Here is a 27,678-nt window from a genome sequence, read left to right as displayed (position 1 = left end):
AAACACATTTCCTTCTAATAATACATAGCAACAACTTGTGGAGAAAACTATCTAAAAAAGACTTAGCCTCATATGTCACAAATGCCAAACATCTACTACTTAGTTTAAACAAAAATCAGGATCACAAAAACGGTAGCAGAGGCCCCTGAATGCAATATCAAAACTGTGGGCTGTGTGATCTGATTCTCAGTGTTGCTCTATCTCACAGAACTTCCAGACTCAGGAAATGTAATTCTCTCTGGAAGAAACACTCTTTGCTGGTAAACAGAACGCAAAAGCTGGAGTCAACTCTGTGGGCTCAAAGCTTGCACAACAGTTGCTCCTAAGAAAAACTCCTAAGAAAAACAGATGAGACCTTTTTTAAAACTATTAATGCTAAAGGAATGTGATCATTTTACAGGTTGGGCTCACTACAGTATAAAGGATCCTATCTTATTCTGCACTTACATTATAAAGGAAGAATTATTATTTCAAAATCAGACCTACAATGTACAATATAAACTATTATACAAGGCAATCTTCAGACGTGTGTCAATGCTATTTAACTTGAATTCTAATTGCTATCTAACTCAAGCCACCACATAAATCTGGTACTACACCAATCTAGGGAAATGAAAAAAAAAAATTTTTTTGCAGGGAAAATATTTAAGGGCATTATTATTCACAAAAGCTAAGATATAGAAACAACCTAAGTGTCACCCTGATGAATAAATACTATTCAGTCATAAGAAAGAAGGAAATTTTGCCATTTGTGATAACATAGATGAATCTGGAGGTTCATGCTAAGTGAAGTAAGTCAAACAGAGAAAGACAAATATGGTATGATCTCACTTATATGTGAAATCTTAAAAAAAGGAAAAATAACGGTCAAACTCAGAGAAACAGAGTAGAATGGTGGTTAGCAGGGGCTGGGATGGGGGAAATGAGCAAACGTTGATCAAAGAGTACAAGCCTTCAGTTGTAAGATGAATGAGCTCTGAGAATCTATCTACAAAATGAAAAAGAAGCGTCTCTCTCTGGCCTCCGAGCACCTCCTTCATCTGGGTTATTACTTCTTCTTTAACCTAATTTCACATCCTCAATACAAACTTCTGCTCCAAGTAAGCTAATTAACTTACAGAAGTCAAAAACCATTTTTCTTACATTTTCTGCTTTAATGTGTTTGCTCATTGCATTTGTAATACTTGAATTTCTTCCCCAGTCCTAACTCTCCAAATCTTACCTATCTAGCCCAAGTTCTCTCTCCCTTTGTCAGCCCTAACAATCCTTCCAGGTGATTTCTATGCATGCTCAATGTTGACAGCCATGAGATTTGGGGATTATGACTGGCTATAAAAAGCTAAAAATCTCTCTATAGTAATTCAAGCAAATAGGTGTTTATTTGCCTCATATCAGAAGTCCAAAAGCAGATAGACCAGGGCTGACATCCAATGATGTACATCCTTCTCATATTGGCTTATCACATTGTAAGCACAAGATGGTTGCCACTCCTTCAAGGCAGGAAGAAGAGATAAGCAACAAAGGACCATGCCAGAAATATCACCTCCCTTTTACCTGGAAAGTAAACACTTTCTTAGAAGCTTCCTCTTCTCTACTAATAAGCCTTAGCTTAAATGTTGTGGCAAACTGTATTTTCCAAAGATGGCCACACCAACATATCCCAGCCCATATACTCTTTTTACAATGTGACAGAGACTTCTCCAACCAACAAGTCATAGTCTCTCTCTTGGAATCTGGGAGGGGACTTGTAATAGTTTTGACCAGCAGAGTACAGCAGAAGTGATGCCATGTGAGTTTTAAGGCACGGTCATAAAAAGAATACAGTTTCCATCTGGGGATCTCTCTCTCTCTCTCTCCCCAGAAGCTCTCAGAACCCAGTAACCACATTGAGACCACATGTGAATGTTCCAGCTGGGCCCCCAGCATACATAAGCATTAAGTGCCAAACAGCATGAAGGAGCCTTCATACAATTTCAGCCCCCAGTCTCCCCAGTCTTTGAGTCTTCTAGCTGCAGCCTCTGCTCCATCATGGAGCAGAGACAAGTGGTCCGCATTGGCTTTATCTGACTTCCTGACCCACAGGAGACATAACAAATGATATTTGTTGTTTTAAGTCAGTACATTTTGGAATAATTTATTAAGCAGCAATAAAGAACTAAAGCAGATATGATTAGCCAGAACTAGGACACATGGCCACCTTCAGCTGCACCTCCAGCTGGGAAATCAGGGAATATGACTGCCATGAACTTAGCTAAGGTGAGTACACTGCCACCGAAAGACAATGAGGGTTCTATTAACAATGGCAAGACAGAAATGGGCACAGGGTAAGCAACTAACAGTACCTGCCACAACCACTTACTAAATACTTACTACCTACTACCTTGTATCATGTTGATCTTTCCTTAAAATACGTCCTACATCTACTAGTAGAATATGAGTCTTGAAGGCAAAGACTATTTCATTACAAAATGCCTTAAATGGTGGTTACCTTAAAAACATTGGCTATTTAACTGAAGACAAATATTTAGATTGCACTTAAGAAAGAACTTCTAGTCCTTAGAAACTGTGAGGTTCTGAAACAAATGCACAGAAAAGGTTTTATAATTTTTTTCTGGAGTTTTTTTCAGAACAATTTCTGTAGGAAAATGCTGGTGCAACTGAACAAATTAATAAGCTCTGATGGTGCCCTGCAGTACACAGACAAATAGCAACTGACCCCAGAGTCAGAATGAGTCATCACAATGGTGTCTGGAAATCCTCCACACAGCTGACCAATAGGACCAGCCCAGCCACACTGATGTAGGCTAATTAACCATTGCAGGGTACTTTGTAAACATAAAGTGCTAAATATTTATTTTTAAATAATCACACTGACTTATCAATTAATGATAAGCTTACTCTTAGTGAAATAAGAACCTTACCATAGCTCCCGGGAATGACAATAGCCCCCAAGTACTCCTGACTACTCACGATTTTTACTGAGCCGCTATTTCTGTTTCTGTCAATAATACAGACAATAATATAGACATCAGATGTCATTACAATGTAACTTAAAAATAAATCTTAACACTAGTCAGAAAACGTTCTAAAACTCTTATTTTAGCTAAGCAGAAATGTATTATCAGAATTTAGAAAACCTGAATTCACCATTCAAATAACTAAAGTTGAAAATAGCCACTTCAGCTGATTATGAAAATATCAGCTAACACCCACAGTGTTTCAGAATTTACAAAGTCCTTTCATACATATATACACATCTGTATTTTTTCCTATAAATTATTGTATATGAAAGTGCTTTGTTAACTGTAAAAACCTCTATAAAGGTTAGTAATTTAGCAACATATATTTACTATCACTCATCTACTAGTTATAATTAGTACTAGTAATACTACTACTATTATCAGTAATAATAATACTAATCCTTATGAGGCAGAAACTTTTATGCCCTTTCTACAGATAAGGATACTGAGGCTCAGGAAGGAGAAATGACTGGTCCACGATCACAGAGCTAGTTGAAATACATTTGGTACTTAAAGTCATATTTTCTGACTGCAAATTCTAGGGTACTTTCTACTGCATCATGCTGTTCCTATAAAATGTTAACCCTTCCAAGTATGATTCCCAAAGAATGGAGGAGAAAAGTGAAAGGAGAAGTCTACTATTGAACAGAGAGCTGTGGTTTCTAAGGCTGTAGAACAGGCCAATCCCATGTTACTGAACAACAGTAAGATAAGCTAAAAATCCCAGAGGAAAACAAAACAGATTCATTACAACATAGTCTAAGAAATGAAATCAACTTCAGGAATTTTAAGCTCGGAGCATTAAAAAAGACCTTTTCACATTGTTAACATTTTCAGTATTTCTTTAAAATACTGTATCTTGGTTCCTGTAACAACAAACATCACTCTATTCCAGTTCAAGTCAAAACTGTCCCTCCCTCAAATATATACACTAAAGATCTTTTGAGTCATGATGCTTATAAAAACTACCTTAAGTTGTAAGTTCCTGGGAACTTTTAATTAAATTCATGAACAGCCAAATTTACTGGACACATCTGGCAATGCCATGAAACTAAAATGTCTCCCATCCAGTCACAGCACATATTAAGTCTTCATTAAACCTCAACGCAAAATCTTAGGAGGCTGTCTGTACTTCTGATGTTCTCCACGAGAGGAGTACAAGTGTTTAGGAATTATTTTCCTAAGATAGCATAATCATCATAGGACTTAAGCTATGAGTTGGTCAATTCCAGCTTGAGAATAGAGAAACCCAACAAGTCTTTAGCACATTCACTAACAGATAAAGGCATTATTTATTCTCAATATACATGTTTGATTTATATGTCGGTGGAAAAGCAATCAAAGCTGCAAGTATTCAGGTATTTCTCTTACTTGAAATAGTAATACAACTAACAGAAGCATCTCTACAGTTACACTTCTAAACAACAATCAAAGCATTAAGCAAAGTGTGAGACTCCCCATTGAAAACGGCTTGGAAGAAAGAATTCTGAGTATTGAACAGCATTAGTATTATAATAAAAAGCAAAGGAGCAGAATAAACTTAACTACTACATTATGAAGCAGTGCTCCACCATGAATAAGTACATCTGCCAATCAGTCTGAGTCCAAGTCCTACCCCTTCCCCTTACCAGCCATGTGATTCTGGGGAAGCTATTTAACCCTTGTAAGCCTCAATTACTTAACTATAAAACAGGAATAATATAAAGTTTTCTCATAAAATTATTTAAAGTATTAAATAATGTTTGAAATGTACTCACTAGAATACCTAGAACAAAAGTAAGTACTCAATGGGTGCAGTTATTTATAATAAACAGCCTTTCAAGATGATTTAAACAAACTAGAACAATTTCAACAACTACTTACTTTTGCCAGTATACCATTTAACACAAACTCTGAGATACTATATAAGGTGCTTGATCTTAAAAGGGACTTTAAAACCCAAACACACGATCAAAATTCAATTTTAAAAGAGGCTTAATTTTTCAAACCATTGTTGGTAAGAACAAGAGCTTTTGTTCTCTTTCTACCCCCACACATTTTTCTCTCCTGTAACAAACAAAATACTCTTAGAATTAAAGAGCTATATTTGATTTAATGTTTTACTTTTAATAAGACATTTCCCAGCAGAAACTGAATTAATAGTAAAAATCAAAACAAATAGGAAAATGTAAAATTGAAATTGTTCAATATCATAGAAAAACAGAAGGCAAAAAATAGGGAAGGAAAAATTGTTCAAATAAGAAATACCTAACTTTTAATATCTTCTATTTCTAATAGAAGGCAGATAAAACCTTTAAACTACAGCTGTTGTATGTTTACATACTCTTAAATGTTTAGAAAATTTTCTTAACTCTTATAAAGTTAATTAAATGCCTACTTTAATTCTTATACTTAATAAAGGAAAATAGCAATAATTAAAATTGTTTTCTGTTTTAAAACTAAAATTTTGCCTGGACTTCAAACTCTACTAAAATTATAAATTATCTGAGAAATAAAGTCACTGATGTAATAAACTGATGAAAAACAGACATAAAACCAGAAGCGTCCAAAAAGATTTAAAATGTCAAGGAATTGAGCTCCTCAAGGAATTAAGCTCAAAAAAATTTTTTTTAATTTTTAAAGACAAAGGTTTTAAAAGTATAAAATTAAAATACTGACAACATATCAACATATATGTACTTTGAAGGTAAGTATATTAACTCAATGTACACATTCAAAAAGACAAAGGACATACAACAATATGAGCCAAAGAAATAATTTTTATCCTTGAAAAACACAAGACAGTATCCTTTGACCAACCTCTCATACAGCAAAGATTGTATTTCATACTGTTTATTTAAATTTAATTAGTGAGCTGTCAACACAGGATCCAATTTCTCTACAATGATTTTCTCTCATAAGTTAAAAATCATAAAATAGAATATCATCCAAATTTCTAAACAAGGCATTATAGTAATAGTATATACAGAGCACTCATGTTAAATTCCCACCTTGACAATCACAGCTCTTTGTATAAAATCTTGATTGATGATGTCTCACAGAAGTTCATGCATTATATTAAATTAAAGGTACAGAGTTTTCTATCAGCAAATTAGTTTTAAAGAAGGAAAGGGATGGGGGAGAGACACCACAGTTTAGCTCTCAAGAATCTTCTCTTTTTTTTCCAGTTTTATTGAGATATAATTGACACAGAGCACTGTGTAAGTTTAAGCTGTACAGCATAATGATCTGACTTGCATATATCATGAAATGATTATCATGATAAACTTAGTGAACATCTATCATCTTACAGACACTAAATTAAAGAAACAGGAAAATGTTTTTCTTGTGATAAGAACTCTTAGAATGTACTTTCTTCACAACTTTCATGTATAACATACAGCGGTATTAATTATCTTAATCATGTTGTTCATTACATTCCTAATACTTATCTATCTTTTAACTGAAAGTTTGTACTTTTCACTGTCTTCCCCCAAATCCCCCATCCCCTACCCTCTACCTCAGGTAACCACAAATTGATCTTTTTTTTTTTAATTGAACTATAGTCAATTTACAATGTTGTATCAGCTTCTGGTGTACAGCCAAATGGTCCAGTTATACATATATATACATATTCTTTTCCATTATAGTTTATTACAGGATATTGAATATACTTCCCTGTGCTATACAGTAAGACCTTGTTGTTTATCTGTTTTATATATAATAGCTTGTATCTGCTAATCCCAACCTCCTTTCTTCTTTGGTAACCATAATTTGTTTTCTATGTCTATGACTATATTTCTGTTTTGTAAATATGTTCATTTATGTCACATTTTAGATTCCATACATAAGTTTTATCATATGGTATTTATTTTTCTCTGAGTTACTTCACTTAGTATGATAATCTCTAGGTTTCCATGTTGCTGCAAACTGGCATTACTTCATTCTTTTTTATGGCTGAGTAGTATTCCCTTCTGTGTGCATATTCATATATATGTACATGTATATATATATATATATATCTCACAACTTCTTTATCCAGTCATCTGTTAATGGACATTTAGGTTGCTTCCATGTCTTGGCTATTATAAATAGTGCTGCCATGAACATTGGGGGGTTTGTATCTTTTCAAATTAGAGTTCCCTCTGGATATATGCCCAGGAGTGGGATTGCTAAATCATACAGTAAGTCTATTTTTAGTTTCTTGAGGAATCTCCATATTGTTTTCCATAATGGATGCACCAAACTACATTCCCACCAACAGCGTAGGAGGGTTCCCTTTACTCTACACCCTCTCCAGCATTTATCATTTGTGGACTTTATAATGCTGGTCATTCTGACTGGTGTAAGTTGATACCTCATTGTAGTTTTGATTTGCATTTCTCTAATAATTAGCGATGCTGAGTATCTTTTCATGTGTTTATGGGCCATCTGTATGTCTTCTTTGAAGAAATGTTTATTTAGGTCTTCTGCCTATTTTTGATTGGGTTGTTTGTTTTTTTGTTATTGAGTTGTATGAGCTGTTTGTATATTTTGGAAACTAAGCCCTTGTGGGTCTTGTTGTTTGCAAATATTTTCTCAGAGTCTGTAGGTTGTCTTTTCATTTTGTTTATGGTTTCCTTCGCTGTGCAAAAGCTTAGAAGTTTGATCTTTTCACTTTTTGTAATGAATGTTAGAATGTTTCCTCTTTAAGTATTGTAAGAATTGAAGTATGCACTTAAATACATTTCATATATTGCATGACCAAAAAAAGTGATACAGTCACTCTAGAAATATATATTGGACACCTACTCAATATAGGGCACTATTCAATATAGGCAGCTATGGCAGATACATAGAAGATAGCTCTATTTTCTGGGCGTTTTCTAATATAACTAAGGAGCACAGACACGGACATATAAAAATGTAAATGACACTGCAAAGTAATAAATGATTAAAGTTCTACTTAAGAAGTTAAGACCACGTGTACTACAAAAGAAGATAGAATTGATTGGAGCTAAAAACCTGTGTGTACTACAGAGGAAGGTAGAATCAACTGGAGCTAAAATCAAGCGGTACAAAAATCTCAGGGAAGAGAGAAAACCTGTGAGCTCAGACATGAAAAAAGAGTAAACTTTAGGAAGGGAGATGAAAGAGAAGGACATCCACAGCTAGACTAAACAGAGTGACAGGGTGGACTAGCAGCCTGCACTGAAGAGAAAAGAAAAGGCAGGAGGAGTAGGATGGAACTAGATGGAAGGGAACTTTGAATATCATATCAGGAATACAGACTTAATCATTCAACAAATACTAACTGGAGCAACTATTCTGTGCAATGCACTATCCAAAATGCAAAGAATACAGGTGTGAACAAAACAGGTAAGTTATCTGCCCTCATAGTGATAACAGTCCAATAGATTTATCCTATAAAAACTATGATGCCATGCAATGCTTCTGAGTAGAGGATGTGATCCAAGATATACTTTGGGAAAATTATGTAGCTATGCTATGTACCCTTACAGAAAAGAGAGCAGACCAATTAAAACACTGCAATAATAATCCCGGAGAGAAGTAGCAAGTGATGGCATTCAGTTAGACAAATACTTCTTGAGCAGCCTCAGATAAAACACTTCATTTCTCCGCCTCCCTGTTCTCAAGAATTGAAGTTTGCCACTCAGCCACAACCTTAAGATCTTCAACTGGAAATTCCACAAACATATCAAGGCACTGTGTAATATACGTAAAATAACACTAAAGACTAAGAGCTGCAACTTACTTTCATTCCTAACTTTTTCTTAGCAACACAACTTTGGAATTATGCTTATTCTTCATCAGTTAAACCACTATCTGTCTCCCAAAGAGCACTCTCTTTGTGAATAAGAATGGACAGTAAGGGTCAAGGTTAGACACGACAGAATTTGGCTACAGCCTATGAGATCTCTGCTATCTCCCTTTATTTCTCTCTGTGTAATCTATAGCCCCAAGTAAAGGGTAGAGAAGGGGGCACCAAGCTATTTATGTATCTGTTAAAACAGAAAAAGAATTGTAGACAAGGTACTTGTTTCATTTTCCATTATACCACAGAAAGCTATTTGTCTCCTACAATTAACTAATTTATAGAAGCCCTTAGGGCAAAGACTATGTTTTATTTATTGTTATGATCTCATAGTGCCTAGCAAAGAGCTGTACACAATTGCTGAGGGTGGAGTTAAGAAAGGAAAACAAGAGGAGAGTCTGAGAGCCAAAAATAAGTGAATGAGCCAGGTATAGGAGGATCAGGCAGTAACTGCATCCATCAACAAAGCAGCTGGAAGAGGACACAGCAGTGAGAAAGACATGATTTTTCCTTTTGAGGCATTGCAGCCTCCTGGAAAAAAATATTAGGAGGTAAGAGAGAAAATATACCAAGCATCTGGAGTGAGGTAACTACTAAAATTAATAATTAATAGCTACCTTTTACTGAATGTGTCAAACATCGTGCAAAGGACATTACAGACATTATCTCACTTAATCCTCACACTCCATGAGTCAGATATTATTATCCCCATTTTTCAAATGGGAGACTAAGAGTTGGAACTAAGATGAATAACTTACTCAAGCTTATAAAATTAGCAAACAGTGAGGCTATGATTCAAACCAACATCTAACTCCAAAGCCAGTACTCTTAACCACCCAGAACCAGGGTGAGAGTTCTGAAAATGATGGAAATTAATCAGGTACTAAATATATATTGGAAATGGAGCCAGCTAGATTTGCTAAAAGATAAACAGCAGTGTTTAAATTGAAGAGATATTAAGTAATACCTATAGGACCATATGAATAAATGGATGAGAACCAGTGCACCAAAAGTAAGTCTCCTTCTAGTCCCTACCTTCCTTCTCTAGAAGCAATCAACGGAGTTTCCTTATGAGCTTCCAGAACCAATTTATGCATATAAAAGCACCGCAACCCACTCTCCTTTAACTTTTTATTTTGAAGTAATGTTAGAATCACCAAACAGTTGTGAAAAGAGTACAGAGAGTTCCTATATGCTTAACCATAGTACAATGATCAAAACCAATAAATTAAGATTGATGCAATACTAGTAACTAAATTTTGCCAGTTTTGAGCAGTTACAAATGAAACTGCCACAGAAATTCCTACAGATATCTATTGATGCCGCTGTTTGTCAGGGGTCCCTAAGACCACTTTCTGGCTCAATGATTCACTGAAAGGACTCACAGGGCTCAGAAAAGCTGTTACACTCACAGTTATGGCTTAATCACAGCAAAAGGATACAGACTGAAATAAACAAAGAGAGAAGGAGCATGAGCAAAGCTCAGGAAAAACCAGGAAGGAGCTTCCAGGTGCCATCCCACAGCGGAGATATATGGATACGTTTAATTCTCCCAGCAATGACGTGTGACAATACATATGAAGTGATGTCAGCCAGGAAAGCTTGTCCAAGCTCTGGTGTCCAGTTTTTATTGGGGGTCAGACTCAAGACATGCAGGGCCTATTCAGATTCCAGTCCCTAGAGCAAAATAGGTGCTCACCATAAATCACACTGTTCACATAAACTATCTGATCCAACTGGTATTGTGTGGTCCAAGGCACCAGGCATACAAAAACACTCTTACTAAGCAGAATGTTCCAAAGGCTCAGTCAGGGTTCATCTCCCAGGAACCAGCAGTCCTGAAGAGAGACCTTTTTTGGGAATGTGCGGACTTTGAGCAACCCACACCAGCTGAGTTAATCCTTTCCTACACAATCTGGGAATGCATTTCTGGGTTATCTCATTCATTTTAACAATGGCACAGTCTTCTGTTATATGGACATACCACCACTAATTTAGCCAATCACCTACTCATTAATCTGAAATTGCTTGTAGCTTTTTGTTCTGGTCAACAATAAAAACAGGTGTTATAAATGATAAAGAGCTACACAAAGGAAAAGTTATAATTTTTCTAGAATTGTTATCTCTGACTGGTGAATAAAGGTTCAGTCCAGACTGTTTCAGCTACCTGAATGAATACAGGGTAGCTTTAAGAATAATCTGACTTCAAATGTGAGTAGGCAAACAAAAGGCACTTATGAAAAAGAAGAAAAAGTGTTAACAGAATTCCCATAGTGTTTGTTTTCAGTAATTAATAAGAAAATAATCAAAGTAAACCAAAAATTATATCATTTCTGGACAATCATACAACATTACACAACAGCAAAATATAGCTCTAGAGTTTTGATGGCCTATTTACATATATCTTGAGTCTAGGATTCCTATTTCATAATCAGAGAAACTTCATTAGACTTTCACAGAAATACAAGTCCTGAATTTTTATGTTTACGATAATAATAAACGTCAAAATTGGGAACATACATGCCTTTTCCTCCCTCTCACAGGTCATAAACATAGTATTCCATAAACATAGTATTCCAGTTAATTTGTAATTAACAAAACCTTAATTGCTTTAAATATATTGGCTTCGTTTCCTATATTTTTCATTTTCAATATTTATTAGTATCTAAGGTAAGTTATATTCCCACAAGACTAAACCCACTTTGCATGATGGGTCAGCTAAAAGGAAAAGAACTCCCGGCCCATATGAAATCTACCATTAAACTGAGATAAAAATATTTTATGCTTTTGTCAAATAATAATAAAAAGTTTAACCTTACAATATTTGCCTTGCTTAAAACAAAAACAGTTTCCACTTGTTAATGATTTTAAAATCTTATGTCCTAAAAATATGAAAATTGGGAATACACACTTTAGTGCATTTTTCTAAATACCTTTAAACATTTTATGAGCATTAATATTTCAAAAGAAATCACACATTATGCAATACATTAGAACAATGCATATTCTCAAAAAATACACAATCGACAACACTGATGGCAACAACAGAAAAATTGGTCATAATCACATCTCAGTAAAATAATCTGGATTTTAACAACCCTCAATGAAAATAAGACTTTTCCTTCTTAGAATGTTTAAATAGTATATTCAAATTTTTCTTGATATACCACTTTTCTAAATACTGGTAAGTGGTTCTAGTTCCCTCACACTAGAAAACATTTGCACAATATCAAGAGATGAAGGTAAAAGAAGATAGAGGGGAAAGACAAACTTCAATGGTACTCATAATACCAACAACTGAAATTAACTTGAATTCTGTGAAACAGTAAAAATTTAGATCTTGGCATTTTGTGCATTTTTTTTTTTGTATTTGTATTGGCCTGTTCAAAATACATTTGAAGCATTTTCAAAGAAGAATCTTGGAAGTTAGTCTTTTTATCTAAGTAATGTATTTTTACCCTCCTTTTTTTAAAAATAGCTTTTAAAGCTCTAAGATAGAAAACAAAGCAAACAAAAAGAATACAGCTAACATGGCATACTACAAAAATCAATATGAAAACAAGAATTTCACCAGTTAGCATAAAAATTCAAACTGTTTAAAAAGACAAAGAAAAATGTTTAAATGGATGTTAATATGACATGTATTGTAAGTATATTTTTATAGGCCTTAACTGTAATTTTTTAAACTTTTCATATCCCTTCACAACACTCAAAATGAGGTCCCTCTTACTTAGGCATTAAATGTGCCACTAAGCCATACCTATTATTTACCATCATTTAACAAATTACTGTCCTTATTCAGCTCAAGAGAGAAAACGTTAACTTTCAGTTCTTTGCAGATGTCGAAGTTAATATATAACTATCTGTTATTTCAGGGTTTCATATATGCTTTTTTAAAAAAACTGAGCTAGAACATAAAACATTACGTCAGTTTCAGATGTACAACATTATGATTCAATAATTGTCATTTATTAGCTGTTACTTCCTAAATATTACTCATCCATAGGACTAAGCCCTGGAAATCAGAAAAACAGAAGACATAATTCTGTTCTTAAGACGTTTACAGTCCACCATCATTCTGCAGATCTAAGAAAAAAACTAATTCTACTATAGAAAAAAAAAAATCTCACAACTGGCTTCGAAAAGATCTTGCATTCTACCCACTACCTGTCTTCTATGCTAAATACAGGAGAACAATTCAGGTCACCTTTCGGCCTCAGTGTCATCTATAAAATGAAGGGGCTAATCTAAATGAACTTTAAGGTCTTTTTTGGCAAGAAAATCCTATTATTTTAATCTGATACATAATTAACAATATGCATAATATCTGTTCTGTATGGTATTAGATGGCAATGTTAAACAGGCAACATAAATAACCATAACCACAATTTATTTTATACAGGCAATATTTAAATTCTTCTTTTATGTTGTTCTCATTGATTATCTATAAACAGTTTCAGAGCCTACTGTTTCTTCTAAAACTAGCAGGGACGTACTTTAAAAAGACAAAGGTTTTGCATCTTACATCCCAGTAACAGTGTCCCTTAAACTTCCCCCATAAAATTCAGGAAAAAAGATTCTACAAAACTCGTAAACCTGTGTTTCTCAAACGACAATCTGTGAACATATTCAAAGGTCTATAAATTATCTCCGAGAATTTTTTAATTTTATATTTCCATTTCAATGATGACCTCAAAATATCAGGATAGGCATTTTATAACTGAGAGCTGCCACAAGATGTTAATGCGTGTTTTCAATCAAGTGATGCCAAGTAGTACCACTTTAATTGTCAGACACGAATGAGAAAAGAGCAATGGCAGAATTCAAACATAAAGGCATTCATGCCCAGGTGAGGGCCAAATGATGTCACCCTTCCCAAACAGAAGGCTTTGTAGTAGTTCAGACAGAAAAAAAGAGGTGGGAAAGTTGAGTCATCATATGAACTACAGGAGACATATACATATAGATATATAGATATACATACACATATATATATATTTCAAAACAAGCTGTGCCATAGTTTGTTTATATTGTAAGCAATAATTTAATTTAGAAAATTATCTTCTATAACATTAGAATAATTAATATGACTAGTACTGTGATTGCTGTAAATACAACCCACCTTTATAGTTTCCTATGATTTAATATGAAGTTATTAGCTAGTTTCATAATTCTATATATTGCTGTGATATTATAATAAGTCTGAAGTCAGCAGCAGCGGTTCATGAGAATATTACTTGCATTTAAAAGGGCTCGATGCCTTAAGCTAGTTTAATAAAACACTGCTTTACAAGCAGACTGCTCTCTTATCCTTTTATTTACTTCAAAATACTTTCTAAGTTCTCTTGTGATTTATTCCTTGACACATAGGTTATTTAGAAGTGTTTTTGTTTAATTTCCAGTATCTGTGGATTTTTCAGACATGTTTCTGTTACCAATTTCTAGTTTAATTCCCTTGTGGTAAAAAAAAAACATACTTTGTACTATTTTAATATTTTAAATATTTTGAGATTTATTTTATGGTTCAAAGTTCGGTCTATCTTGGTGACTATCTCATGTGTTCCTGAAAGGAGTATGTTTTCTGCAGGCATTTGAGTGGAATGTTTTGTAAATATCCATTAGATCAAGTTGACTGATTATGTTATTCAAGCCTTCTGACTTTCTATTAATTCTATCAATTACTGAGAGAGGAAGTTGAAATCTTCATGTACGTAGGCATGCTTGCATACAAACAAACATACAATCGTCCTCCACATCCACAGGTTTAGCGTCTGCAGATTCAACCAACCACAGATCAACAATCTTCAGTTAGTTCAATACCTCGATGTAAAATTCACGGATAAGGAGAACTGTCATTTTACATAATGGACTTAAGCATCGCAGATTTTGGTACCTACAGGGGTCCTGGAAGCAACCCTTGCAGACACTGAGGGACAACTGTACATACCATACATAAACATATACACAATGTGACAATCAAAATTAAATACAAATTATATGTTAAGCTTCCCCCCCCCCCCACATTTTAAAAGCATTGAAAGTTCACTGTAGAGAAATGTTTAAATTCAATGAAGTACTCAACCCACTACCCATGGTGGTTTTACTCTTTACTCTCATTTGAATGGAAAGATATCTAGAGTTCATCCTGGTATGCAGGCATCCTGGTTCTATCCACCATCTCAGATCCACAGCCAAAAAACAGGCTGGAATGCTTGGCTTTCTGCCTTGTCTTCAGAGGCCATCAGACATTCACTTATCATGGTTTTACTAAACTGGGATAAATCTCTTCTAATTCCTGGCTCTCTGACACTATCTACATCTCTAAAGCCTTTTCCAAATTTAAGAATCTTAAGAATTCTTTTTCTTCCTATAAGATGTCAGTGTAAACTGAGTACAGGTCCTATATGAGAAGATTCTGCCATCTAAAGTTATATTTTACTACAATTAGAAATAGTAAACAATATTAAACATAGGATCAAAATAGAGTTAAAAGCAAATAATAAAATTTAAGTTCAGTATAAATATATGTAAGATTAATTCAAGTCCAAGAAGAGAAGCTGAATCTAAATTCATATATTCAAAAATATTTACTGCCTATTATGTGTTAGTTACTATTCCCGGTACTGAGAAAAAAGCCATGAACAAAGTAGACACAGTTCCCGTAACCACACCATGGGTGGCAGGGACACACAAACAATAAACATATAATGCCAGAAGGTGAAAACTATGATGGAGGAACATGGAGCATAATAAGAGAGATGGGGAGGCAGGGACACTTCTATGGTCAGGGAAGTCCTCACTAGTAAGATGATTACAGGAGAGAATAAATCATATGGATGTAGAGAAGGAATATTCAGGCTGAGGACTTCTTGAGGCAGGAATGTTTGTTGGCATGTTTGAGTAAGTACAAGGAGGCATAAGGTTTGCTAATTTGAAAGGCATCATGAACCAGAAAACAACATACTTTTATTTGACATTTAGTTCCATATGAAGCCACCTACTCAAAGTATAGTATAAAAGTTTAAAAGGTTATGATTTGCCATTTAAATGAGGTAATTAGGCCAGGAAAATTCTGACACTTCCTAAGGCAGTATTTTTCCAAAGCCTTCTAAAACCAATACTGACTTGTCAGAAAAACTGATACTATCTGTATTACATAAGTACATATTATATTTTGATTTACCTCTGAATAGAAAAACAAAGGCAAAGACAGAAGGACACGGGGTACTAAGTACCTATTCTTTCAGAGGGCTCTATTAAAAACAAGGAAGTGGGGGAGGTATAGCTTATTAGTAGAGTGTGTGCCTAGAAGGCACAAGGTACTGGGTTCAATTCCCGGTGCCTCCATTAAAAATAAATAAATAAAAAACCTAATTACCTCGTCCCCCCCACCAAAAAAAAAAAAAAAAAAAAAAACACGGAAAGGCAGAGCCCCTTTCTCACTCAGGAAAATAATCACCTCAGAAAAAACTGAAATGCATTAGACTATAATTACTACTGAAAGACAAACAAATACAACTTTTAAAAAGTGAATTTTCATATTTTACACAAAATTAAGTCCAGCAACAGTATGAGTTAATAAAATAAACATACATTCTTAAATTTTCCACTCAAGCAAGTAACTCTATAAAGTATTTTAAAATTCCCTTATTCTCCTTGATCAGGGAAAACATGGATTTGAATTTGTCCTTTTAAGCAAATATAATAAAATTTAAAAGATAAGCATCATCCAAGATAAACTACAGCACTTGACTTCACAAGGAATTGTATCATGTGATCCAAAATACAAACTGAAAAGCCATAAAAATATATAGAATTTTTTGAACACCACATTTTCTCCCTCGATTTCTTGATTAGGATTATAAATCAAAAAGGCCAATGTCAGTTTACACTAGTGCTACAAAGATCCAAGATTTTCATTTTCCAAACAAGTCTAAAAATTATAAAATCACTAAATTTTATCTCAGTTTAAGGAATTTTCCTGTCTTCTATTGAGATGACTACATGGCTAAAATTGAAAAGTCTGACAATACTAAATGTTGGTGAGGCTTCAGAACAAGCTGCACTCTCCCACACACTGCTAATGGGGATGTAAGACACTCACTTATGTCTTGTAGCTTACCCACCATAAACCTTTGCAATGTACCTCACCTTCAGATTTCCTGACCACAATCCCCACTACTGAGAGTCATGCCAACAGTAATTTTTCAAGGTTTCCTTACTTACTTTCTTTACTGTCCTTCCAAACACACCCAAATAGTCAACCTCTGACTATCTGAAGCAAATCAAATCCTACAGCGTACAAATCACTGAACACAGTAACAATATCTAAACCTCAAATACTTATAAAACTGACAACCACTGCCATTTTAAAAAAATGTATAGAAACAGACATAGGAAATTTCATGGAGTTTTAACACGTAATACTTACCCCAATGTGACAAAAATACAAAAACATACACGAAGAGTAAACAACGAGAGAGAAGAAAAGGAGTGACTATAGGAACTGGAACTTTTAAAAACAATACTTAAATCTGTTCCAAGTTTAAATTGTGAAAAAGATAAAATAATCTCAACAGATGAACAAATTTCAAAGACGGTGATATTTGCTATAGCAATTAGACTGTATACTACCTTAAAAAATCATGTTTTACATTTCCTTCCTTCCTTTCTTTTACATTTCCTTCTAATTACTTGATATTATAAGTCAGTGAACTTAATATAAAAAGGGGGAAAAAAAGAAAGTTTAAGGAAAAAAGAGAGAAAGAAAAACTTACTGGGATTGAAAATTCCTCAGCCAAATACTTCAAAGAGGCTGCTTCTCTTGCCAAAAACTTGTTCCTTTCTCTCAAGTTGCCCTGAAGTTGTGTATCAAACTCTTTTCTTACCACAGAAGCAACAGAATCAATAATCACAAGTTTAACTCCTTTTGAAATAATTTCTTCTTCCAAGGATTGAATCCTGTAAAAGCAGAATTTATAAAATAGTAGATAAATTTAAGGCATAATAAAAGGGGGGGAGGGGCACTGCAAATGTTAACCAGCTTAAAAACAACAAATTGTTCTTTCCTAAGTTACAGTAAAGATTGCAAGTATTCAATAAACGTAACTTATTTTCAACTCTCCTATACATATTGCACTCTTTTGGAAATAGACCAAAAATGTTTTCATTTAATTTTATTTCTTGGTTCTCCTATGATACTGATAAAGCTCCAATATTAGAGCAAAACTACTTGTGGTAGCCAAAATGGCCCCCATTTACTCCCACCTCCTGGCGTTTACACCCTTGTGGAGTCTCTTCCCATGTTGTACCAGGGTTGGTCTGTAGACCAACAGCTTGTGACAAAATGACATCATTTCTGAGAATAGGCTGTAAAAGACTGCAGCTTCCACCTTGGGCTCTGTCTCACTCTCTCTTAGAGCACTCACTCTGCGGGGGGCAAGATACCATGTTGTCAGCAGCCCTACAGAGAGGCCTACTTGGTGAGAAATAGAGGTCTCTGGCTAACATCCAGGAAAGAAGGGAGGCCTTCCAGCAACTACATGAGTGATTCTGGAATTCTCCAAGATTCTCCAGCCTCAAGTGACCTTGAGATGACAGCCCTGGCCAACAGCTTAACTGCAAGCTTTTGAGCAACCTTGAGCCAGAAATACCCAGCTAAGCCATTCCCAGATACCTAACCCACAAAAGCTATGTGAGATAATGGATATTTGCTGTTTTAAGCTGCTAAACTTTGGGGTAATTTGTTAATGGGACAATAGATAATTAATATACCACTTAATTAATTAAATCTAAAACATTATAGTCATTTTTTTTCATTTTTAAAGAAATATTTCAACCAATAGGCTGTAGTCAATAAAGAGGAACACTGAAATAATTATTTCTCATAATCCTAATAGGTAGGAACTTTTTTCACTCAGAAGCTAAAAACATGAAGAAAAAAAAAAAAAAAAAAACTCCAAAGCATTACTAAAATACCAAAATCTAAAATGGCATACCTTTGTAGAACTTCATCACAAGTGAGTTCCCGATAAAGATGAACTTTACTGCTTGTCAAAAGTAATTTTTCTTCATTATTAAAGTATCTGGGAAAACGAGATTCTGCTATTTCAACCAGTCTGTGGGGGGAAAAAATAGCACAAGCAAAAACAGTCAAAATTTAAGGCCACATTTCTGATCTTCTAATGAATTTTAGTTAAGAAACTCATAAGCCATAAGCAACACCAGGAGAAAAGCTTTATCAATAGAGCAGGTTTAAGCAAAATGGCTTAATATACAATTTTGCAATGTAAGCCCTCCTTTATAAGCACAAAGAGAGATGAACAGTCAGAGCCTGAGCCCAGCAAGGGCTTTTAGAGCTCATCTAATACTGAGCAAGCAATGTCTCTGAGGTTTAACATAAAAATGTATGTTTTTTAATAAATGACAATCTGACTATAAGACATGTTTAGAAATAAAAAACTCTTCACTTTCACAAATGAAATATATATATTTGAACAAACACAGAATATTATCAATCTAATAATCAGATATCAGTAAGTGTCCATGACTCAGAGACCAGAAAAATGTGCTTTCACAATTAAAACTTAATACATACAAAATAAATGCTATCCAATAGTTCCTCAGTAAACAGGAAACTGTTTTCTAAACGAACAGATGCTATCCAATATTTCCTTAGTAAACAAAAAGTTATTTTCTAAACACTGAATTCTGACCTCAAAACTAGATCTAACACATGGGGTAGGTTAAGCACTAGAGACGGCCAAGTTCAAACAGGCAACTACCATCACTAACAGTACAAGACATGGAGCGGTACTAGGAATTTCAAATATTTCTGGTTAACAATGTAAATCCCTGAGTGTAGCATCATTTTAAGTGATACTTTATCAGCCCGGTAGTTAACTATCCAAGGGTGACTGGAAGGAAGTGCTGTAAATGCTAAAGCCACTCTATATTGTGTATTCTATTTAACAACACAAAAATATTTAAGAATAGCGGTTTTACTTCTAAATCATTAGTGAGTTCCAAAAAGAGGCTGAGTCTGTTAAAGAAATAAGTTCCTCACATATGCTATAATCAGAAATGAAAGAGAAAAATCTAAAACAGGAAAAGAGAGAAATAAAACTAGTTAATAACATTTCTTTTAAAAAGTATATTTTGAACAATCTGAAAAGAAAAAGCAACATTAGGTTGAACAGAAAGAGGAAAAAAATTACATTAGGAGGAAGGAGCAGTACCAATGGTTGTGTAAAGAGTGAGAACAAAATGGATCACATGGCCATTGAGGGGAAGTACTTGAGAGGCACAGGGACTAAAGAAAGGAGGAAATGAGGTAAATGATGACAGCAAGAAGAAATGAGATGACACTGGCAAAGGCAGAGCAGGCAAATCTTGAGAGTTTGTGGAAAATGTGCAAATTTCTTAATTAGGGCAACTATTTGCTGAGTTTAACTCTAGTCGGAGAAATCAGCAAGAAAGCTCTGACACTTGGAACCCACTGATTTTTTAATAGGATAGGTATGGCACCATCTCCCAGAAACATGGAAGATACCCCGCTGATTCTGGAACCAGACTGAGAGTACCTAACTCACTGGCAACAACAACTGAACAGCTGACAGACAATAATTTTCTGCCTCCAACCCTAGGCTGGATTTCAACTGGTAGCTTGAGTGGTGAAAGGCTCTGGAACGTATTACTGCTCTCTCATTCCATTAAGGCCCCTCAGAAGGAAGGTGGTCAATGTTTGGACAGGAACTAACCTTACTTACAGTCACCATGCTAGATACCTGTATCAAATGGTTATTTACATACCAATGTGTGGTCATTTTCTAAGTTTCTCTGAATCTTTTTTTTTATTTTAGAAAAGATATCTTAAAATATAGAAGTCAAAAACCAAATATAAATGTAGTATTCTATATGCCTCACATTAATCTGAGCAATTTCTTGTGACAGTTTTCAACACAAAGATCTTTTTTGGTTAGAAAAAGCAAAAGAAAAGATCCCATCTTTTGCTCCCAGACATTAGTTATATAAAATTTGATATCAATGCCATCTAGTGGACATCTTTCTTATATAAAAGTATTCCTTTAAAAAGATGCATTTAAGATCCACTCATTCAACAAATATTTAAGGACCCATATGCGAGGACTACATGCCAGGCACCACTCTAGGTGCTAAGGATACGGCAATGCACAACAACAAAACAAAAAATCCTTCCTTCGTGGAACTTACATTCTACTGAGAAAGACGAACAAATAAATATATATCATATGTCAGATAACAAGTGCTTTAAAGAAAAGTGAATTAGGATTAGGGAGCAGACTGCAATGGACAGAAATAAGCGCTATTTTATGGAGGGTGCTCTGGGAAAGCCTCTTTAATAAGGTGACATTTGAGCAAAGGTTGAAGGGAGATGAGAAAATGAACCAGGTGGCTATCCAGTGAAATAGTACACAGGAAGAGAGAATTACAGCAAGTGCAAAAGCCCAAACGTGGGAAGAGGCCTGGTGCGTCTGAGGAGCAACAAGAAGGCCACTGTAGTAGCTGGAATGCAGGAATCAAGAGGCAGAATAAAAGGAATTAAGGTCAAGGGGCTAGCCAGAGGCTAAGATCACACAAGAACTTTAGGTCTGGGGTATTTTGTTTAGATTTTATTTAGTAAAATGGGAAACCTACGATCAGGACTAATATGATCTGACTTCCTTCTTTTTTTTCAAGAATCACTCTAGCTACCAAATGGAGAAGAGGCTATGGAGGGAGAAGGTTGACAGCAAGATCAGCCAGTGCAGTAGCCCAGATAAGAGATGCTGCCTTGACCCAGAGAACAGCTCAAGTGATTAGAAGGAACTATACTCAAGATATAGTTCCAGGGGGTCAAAAGGATTTCTTGACTAACTGGACAGTATCTGGAAGAATGGAATTACCATCCATTGAAGCGGAAAAGACTGCACTCACATCAAGGTTTTTGTTATTAGTTCCCCCATTACTTCACAGTTCTTGCATAAAAGGAAAGTTAAAAGCTTCACATTAGTGACTACATGCCAACTTGAAATAAAACATATGCTTAATGTAAAAAAAAAAAAGTTGTCCAAAATCCTAGTTGAAATACAGCATCATAAATGTGCTGAAATACAAGTTCATGGTTTCTCAGAGCTTCTTGTAATACTTGGCTGTTCATTAATGCAATGCGTACTTGCTCAGCACTGTGGTATTACTAAATAACATGAATTTATTAGTCCCTTACAGATTCCAAGAATATTCCACATTTTTGTTTGAGTAATAATAAGTACTTATGACTAATTTCCATTTTCTATCCTAGAAACTCCTCAGAATCTCCCTCACCACTAATTCACCTCATTCTCAAATGATAAGGCAGCTGGAACTGAACTAAGGGAAATCCACTCAGACTCAAGAAACCATCTCAAAAATGGCAAAAGGGAATTTATCTCTCTTATTGTTTACCCCTGGGTCAAAGATCCTGGGTATGTACCAGCTAGCAAGTATGCACATGGTCATAAGACCAGACTGGTATTGCCTTCGAAATCAGCCAAAGGCATGCTGGCCACTACTGCTACAGGCTCTCTGGTACACTGGTTCAGAAAGAGTGACACTCCAGGAAGTTGAGTAGGAATTAGAGGGTGCTGGCTGTGGGGTACTTGGCACTCTCCGAAGCGACATGCATACCAAGCACAAAACTTCCTTCAGATCTAAGCTTGGCTATTGCTTCCACATGGAACCAATACAGCATATCTCCTTCCTTTGTATACTTGGTTATTAATAGTTACAATTTTATACTTTTGTGATTATTTGGTTAATGTCTCCCTCCCCTGTTGGACTACATTTTTCTTCCTAGTTTTCAAAGTTCTTCTGATTTCATGACAACTCAGGAATGTCCACTTCTACCTCCTGAATTCCAATTCTATATCCCACCTCCCTGAGTCCCCACCTTCCAGGGTCCTGGGTCACATCTCCTGCTTCCCCAGATCCCCCACTCTTCCTCACACACTTGAAGTTCTAAGACTCACTTTATTTTCCTTTATCCATTTTATTTCTCCCAAAGTTTTATTTTGAAAACCTCTGTTAGTATTTATATATTACCTTCCTTTTTTATTCTTATCCTCCAGTTTCATGTTTCTCTAATTATCTCCAATAGGGATATTATAGTATTTATTCATGTATACTGGAATTTTTATGGCTGCCAAAATATTTCCATAGACACGTCACTAATCTATCTCCATATTCTCAAGGTATGTACAAGCATATCCTTCTTTTTAAAGAGAAAACTAGCAATATATTGACAAATTATTTTCCACTTTTTATCACTTACCCTAAATTCTCTAATCTGAATCCTTTACTCTTCCCTCATATTAATCCTTCAATTCACTTTCTCGTTTGTGCTTTTCAGACAGCTTGCTTGTAAGCACAAAATGGACACAATGCTACATGGAGACACATACAGAGAGCTGAAACACACTCCTTTCTGAGTCCCATATTTCCTACTTTATCTCTTCTCTAAGTCCAGAAACTATTCCACTTGTATCAGACGTTCTTAATTACCTACCAATATCCACTCCCACTTCTTCCTTGCTATGGGAACCACAGTTTTACTCAGGCAGTACTGTTAGCCCCATCATGCTTGTTACAACAATCTTTTCCCCTCACTTTTCCATCCTCTCTTGCATGTAGAGTGACCAAGTGAGAAACCTGTAGAAGGCTTTCAGAGCATGAAAAGAAAATTGGCACAGAGGAGGAGGCAGCTACTCTGAAAAAAAAAAAAGATATAATTTGCTCTTTCTCTTCACACTAACTTGAGCACAGAATGGATATAATACCTAAAATGTACCAGCCCTAGGTCTCCATCATCACTGAGAGACAGGACCAGAACCAGCAACCACCTACTCAGGTCTTCTTGTTACAGGGTCAAAAATAAACCTCTAGCTATTTAAGCCACTGTTCTCTGGGTCTTCAGTTGCTTGCAGGAGAAAGCTTTCCTAGCTGATTGACCAACCTTCCCCAATAACTCCAAATAGAGATCATGAAGTCTTGGAACAGTACAAATGAAATGTGACCAGGCAGTACAGAGCCAGCTCCACTCTGTGACTCGCGATGACAAACTCCAGAAGGCAAGATAAGAACACGGAGTCTGGCATCTAAACCAAAGAGCACAGGTACTTTTGACTCCATCTGACCCTAGCACCAGATGACCACATTTTCCAAGCTTTGAGGAAAACAGACTAGAAAAGTAAAAACAATATAAATTTGCACTCCTATCTTCAAATGACCTTCTTCATAAGAGTTCCTTATAATTATGCAACATAATTCCAACAAAAGGAACTAAAATTTTACCACTCCATTTTCCAGGCTGCCTATGATGCAAGTACTAAGTAATATGCACATAGGCAGGAAAAAATAATGAAGGAGAATAAGTAAATGTGAAGGATGCAAAAAGTAGACAATTAGGCTATATGCAAAGACAAAGAAAAACAAACAAAAATGTCCACAAATTAATCTGGAAAATGTAGATTAGTCACCTGCTACTGGATTTTACCTAATTCACTGACACAGTTTTTAACCTACCCTGAACTGTAATGCTGTTAAGAATGAAATAATGCAATAGTTTGAGAAGATACACTAAACTCAGTTTTGTATGTGGCACAAAAAAAGCAAGAATCTAATTACAGTGAACTAAACTGCTGTTATCACAATAACCTTAATCTTTCAATTCTTCAAGCAAATTCCTCAGGACCTTTGTGAGAGCTATTTATACATTAGCTATTTATTATCTATTTAATATCTTCTTGGCTTATCAGTTGAAAGCTAGTCATTGGCATATTAAAGAGTATCTTTCACTTGGACAACCTGAGTAAACCAGTATCTTTACCAGCTTTAGCATCAAATATATCTGTGTTCAAATTTCCAGTGTCTTTTCCAGCTTTAGTATCAAATATATTCATTGTTCAGATTTCCAGTGCTCTCACATGTTTATGCTTCTCCTCTTTTTTTTTTTTACTATTTATTTAACATGTAAATAAGTTTATCACACTGCAATTAATCAATGTCTTTTTTCTCAGCTTTATTGAGATATAATTGACATATAACATTGTGTAAGTCTAAGGTGTACCATGTGACGAGAGCAATACATCTTTTAAGTCTCTTTTAATCCAAAGCATCCTCCTCTAACTTTTTTTATCCTAAAAATTGACTGTTGTTTGTTCTGTCGTTTCCCACAGTTCGGGTTTTCTGATTGCATTCGTCTGTGTAGTTTCACTTTTCCTTCTCTTCTCTGTATACGTTGTCAACTGGTTGTTGGATCTGAAGTCTTGACCACTTTCAGGTTGGATTATTCTTCCATCAGGAAATACCACAATGACTGATGATCTTTTTGTGATGCTAGAAGCCTTTTCTATTTACGAACTGTTTTTATTTGTAACACTTCTGACACCAAATGTGTAGGTTTTCCACACTGAGACATTCTCCAATTCCCTGTAGACACCAACTGGGTGTCCCACAAGTGAATTCAATTCTGACACTACCTACCAGGAATTAACTGAGACCCCACAGGTTAAAGGCTCAGACCAACAAGACCGCCCTCACTTCAAACAAATTGCAAGTCCCAGGCCTCTGTTATTTCAGACCAACCAGCTATAAATTGGGAGCACCACCCTCCCAGCAACTCAGTGTGTTCGCCAACCCGGAAGCTCTCCACACCCTATCAGTTAGAGGTTTTTGTGGAGACTGACTAAATGGAAATGTAATTGAGCCATTTCTAGTCCCTCTTCCCTCCTCAGAGGTTGCAGAAGTGAGGCTGAAAGTTCACACTAATAATCACATGAATGGTTCCTCTAGCAACCAGCCCCCAACTGATGCTATCTAGGGGCCTACCAAGAGCCATCTCATTAGCATAAACTGAGGTATGGCTAATTATGAACAACAAGTAATACTCTTCTCAGTTTTACTACTGAGGAAATTCCAAAGCTTTTAGAAATTCTTTTGCTGGGAACCATGATGATGACAAAATACATATTTTTTATTATATCACAAAATTCAGTGGCTAGATTCATTAGATTATTAAAGTTTATAATATGGTGATATTCTATCATTCCTTCTTCATTTATCATTGGAATATTTCTATAAAAAAAGATCTATTTGTTACTTAGTTATATTATTCATATAGAAAGAGGAGAATAAATGCTTAATTTTTTTAACTCATTTTCAAAATAATAAGTTGCTTCTGCAGAGTTCTCCAATGGTGATCCATTTGTTACTTTTCATTCCCTAGTTTTATAGACATGTGGATTTAAACATATTTCATTCCATTGTTATTCTATTCGTGCTCAATTTGTTTCACTTTTGGCCGGTGGGAGCTCTTCAGGTTGACCCTGAATCCTTCTGTCACTCCATTAAGGAGTCTTTGATAGCTTTCTTGCTATCTGCTAAGAAGTTTTAGACTCAACTTAAAAATTTCTTGCTCCAGAGCTACAGTCAGCCATTTCTCCATGGAACCCTCATTCCTTTCAGTAGGAAATGGTATCTGGATTTCATGATCTGAAGAGTAACACCTGTCAATTCCTTCATTTATCATTGTCTGAATAGTTAGTATGTGTCAGTCATTGGATCTGTCTTTGAAGATACAAAGATAAAACACAAACTCAAAAAGCTGACAATCCAGCGACATATACTTAGAAAGAATATAATCAAGAGATGTAGAACAAAACAAATAACCTCTAGACAAAACAAGCCATTTGGAATTTATCTGGTCAGGTAATACACTTTGACCTTTTTTGTACTCTTAGAGAGAAATAAGGAAGATTCATTGCTGCATAATTAGAGAAAGACTCCAAGGACTCTCCCTATACGACACTTTGGCTAAGAAAACAGAGTTGAATCAGTCTCCAGATGTATAAAGCATCCTTGCTTACAAATGTCAATTACAGCAGAGGAAGAGCAGACGAGACATCCTCAGGTGTACAGAATTACACAAATGACTGAATGCCTCTCTCACAGAATGTTAAAGGTCCTTGCCAAACTAAGGAAATCTTTTCTTTCCAAGCATGCATATACTTACTATCAGTGTGTTTCTTGCATTTAATGCCACATTATTTCAAAGATTAAAGCAAAATACTTCTCAATCAAAAAATGTTTTGAAAATGGTAGTTTTTCCATTCACTAATATTTTATTTCCAACTAGAAATTACTCACAAAGCAGCTCACCTTTTGTCTTTTTTATTAATTTCCCTTCTTCCCCATTTTCTACTTACATTACTCCCTGCTTCTTGAACTTGTTTCTTCTTGACATTCTGCAAAACACAGCTTATCCCCCAACCCCACTTAAATCAATAAGAAGGGATACAAAAGACAAAAAGAAACTATCAATTTTTTTTTAAATTCCTTCAAAACGGTATCTAGCATTCTGTGTCCTCAAAAAGAAAGGTAAATATTAACCCATTTGTAAATGTTATATGCTGTATATAAGTTACAAAACAAAGCATTATAATGGAAAATAATAAAATCACCTACCTTTCAGCACTGAATGCTGACTCTGTGTCAATGTACACAACAGCTCCTTCTAATCCTCCCATGTTGGTAGGTAATGTTGCCAAAATGCTCATCATTATACAGAACTGAGTTTTTCCACAACCTGGTGGGCCTGTAATCTAAAAAAATATACTGTTGTTTGTATAAACATCATAATTTAGTCAAAGCAAAATCCTTTTTAAGAACTTGCCACATACACAGTCCAACTAACCAGGGTTCCTAGAGAACATTCTAATACATTCATTGTGTGCAATAAATTAACTTCTCCCCTATGCACCTGGATTGGTACTAGTTATGTGTCATTCTTGGGAGAATTGAGAACAGTCCCTC

The 27,678-nt window shown here is 35.2% G+C and overlaps 1 protein-coding gene and 1 long non-coding RNA gene across 17 annotated transcripts in view; one reads left to right on the top strand and one right to left on the bottom strand.

Annotated features, from left to right (window-relative positions):
* The window catches only part of RAD51B (RAD51 paralog B), a 723,675-nt gene that overhangs the window by 677,545 nt on the left and 18,452 nt on the right, over positions 1 to 27,678 (bottom strand). For all 16 annotated transcript variants that reach the window (XR_004320787.1, XR_004320785.1, XR_004320786.1 and 13 more), the window contains exons 5-7: positions 27,331 to 27,467; positions 18,813 to 18,932; positions 17,592 to 17,775 (exon numbers count right to left, since the gene is read on the bottom strand). Coding sequence is in view for 13 of the 16 variants with exons in the window: in XM_032482240.1 (XP_032338131.1) it covers positions 17,592 to 17,775; positions 18,813 to 18,932; positions 27,331 to 27,467 (441 nt within the window). In the remaining 3 variants the exon portion in view is untranslated. The remainder of the gene's footprint in view (positions 1 to 17,591; positions 17,776 to 18,812; positions 18,933 to 27,330; positions 27,468 to 27,678) is intronic.
* On the top strand, positions 520 to 21,649 carry LOC116664323. The gene is made up of 3 exons (XR_004320799.1): positions 520 to 530; positions 18,108 to 18,118; positions 21,577 to 21,649. It is a non-coding gene; the product is annotated as an uncharacterized LOC116664323 (long non-coding RNA).

This window comes from Camelus ferus, chromosome 6 (assembly GCF_009834535.1).
Source record: "Camelus ferus isolate YT-003-E chromosome 6, BCGSAC_Cfer_1.0, whole genome shotgun sequence".
Classification (NCBI taxonomy): Eukaryota; Metazoa; Chordata; class Mammalia; order Artiodactyla; family Camelidae; genus Camelus; species Camelus ferus.
This window is presented reverse-complemented; position numbering and strand designations above follow the sequence as displayed.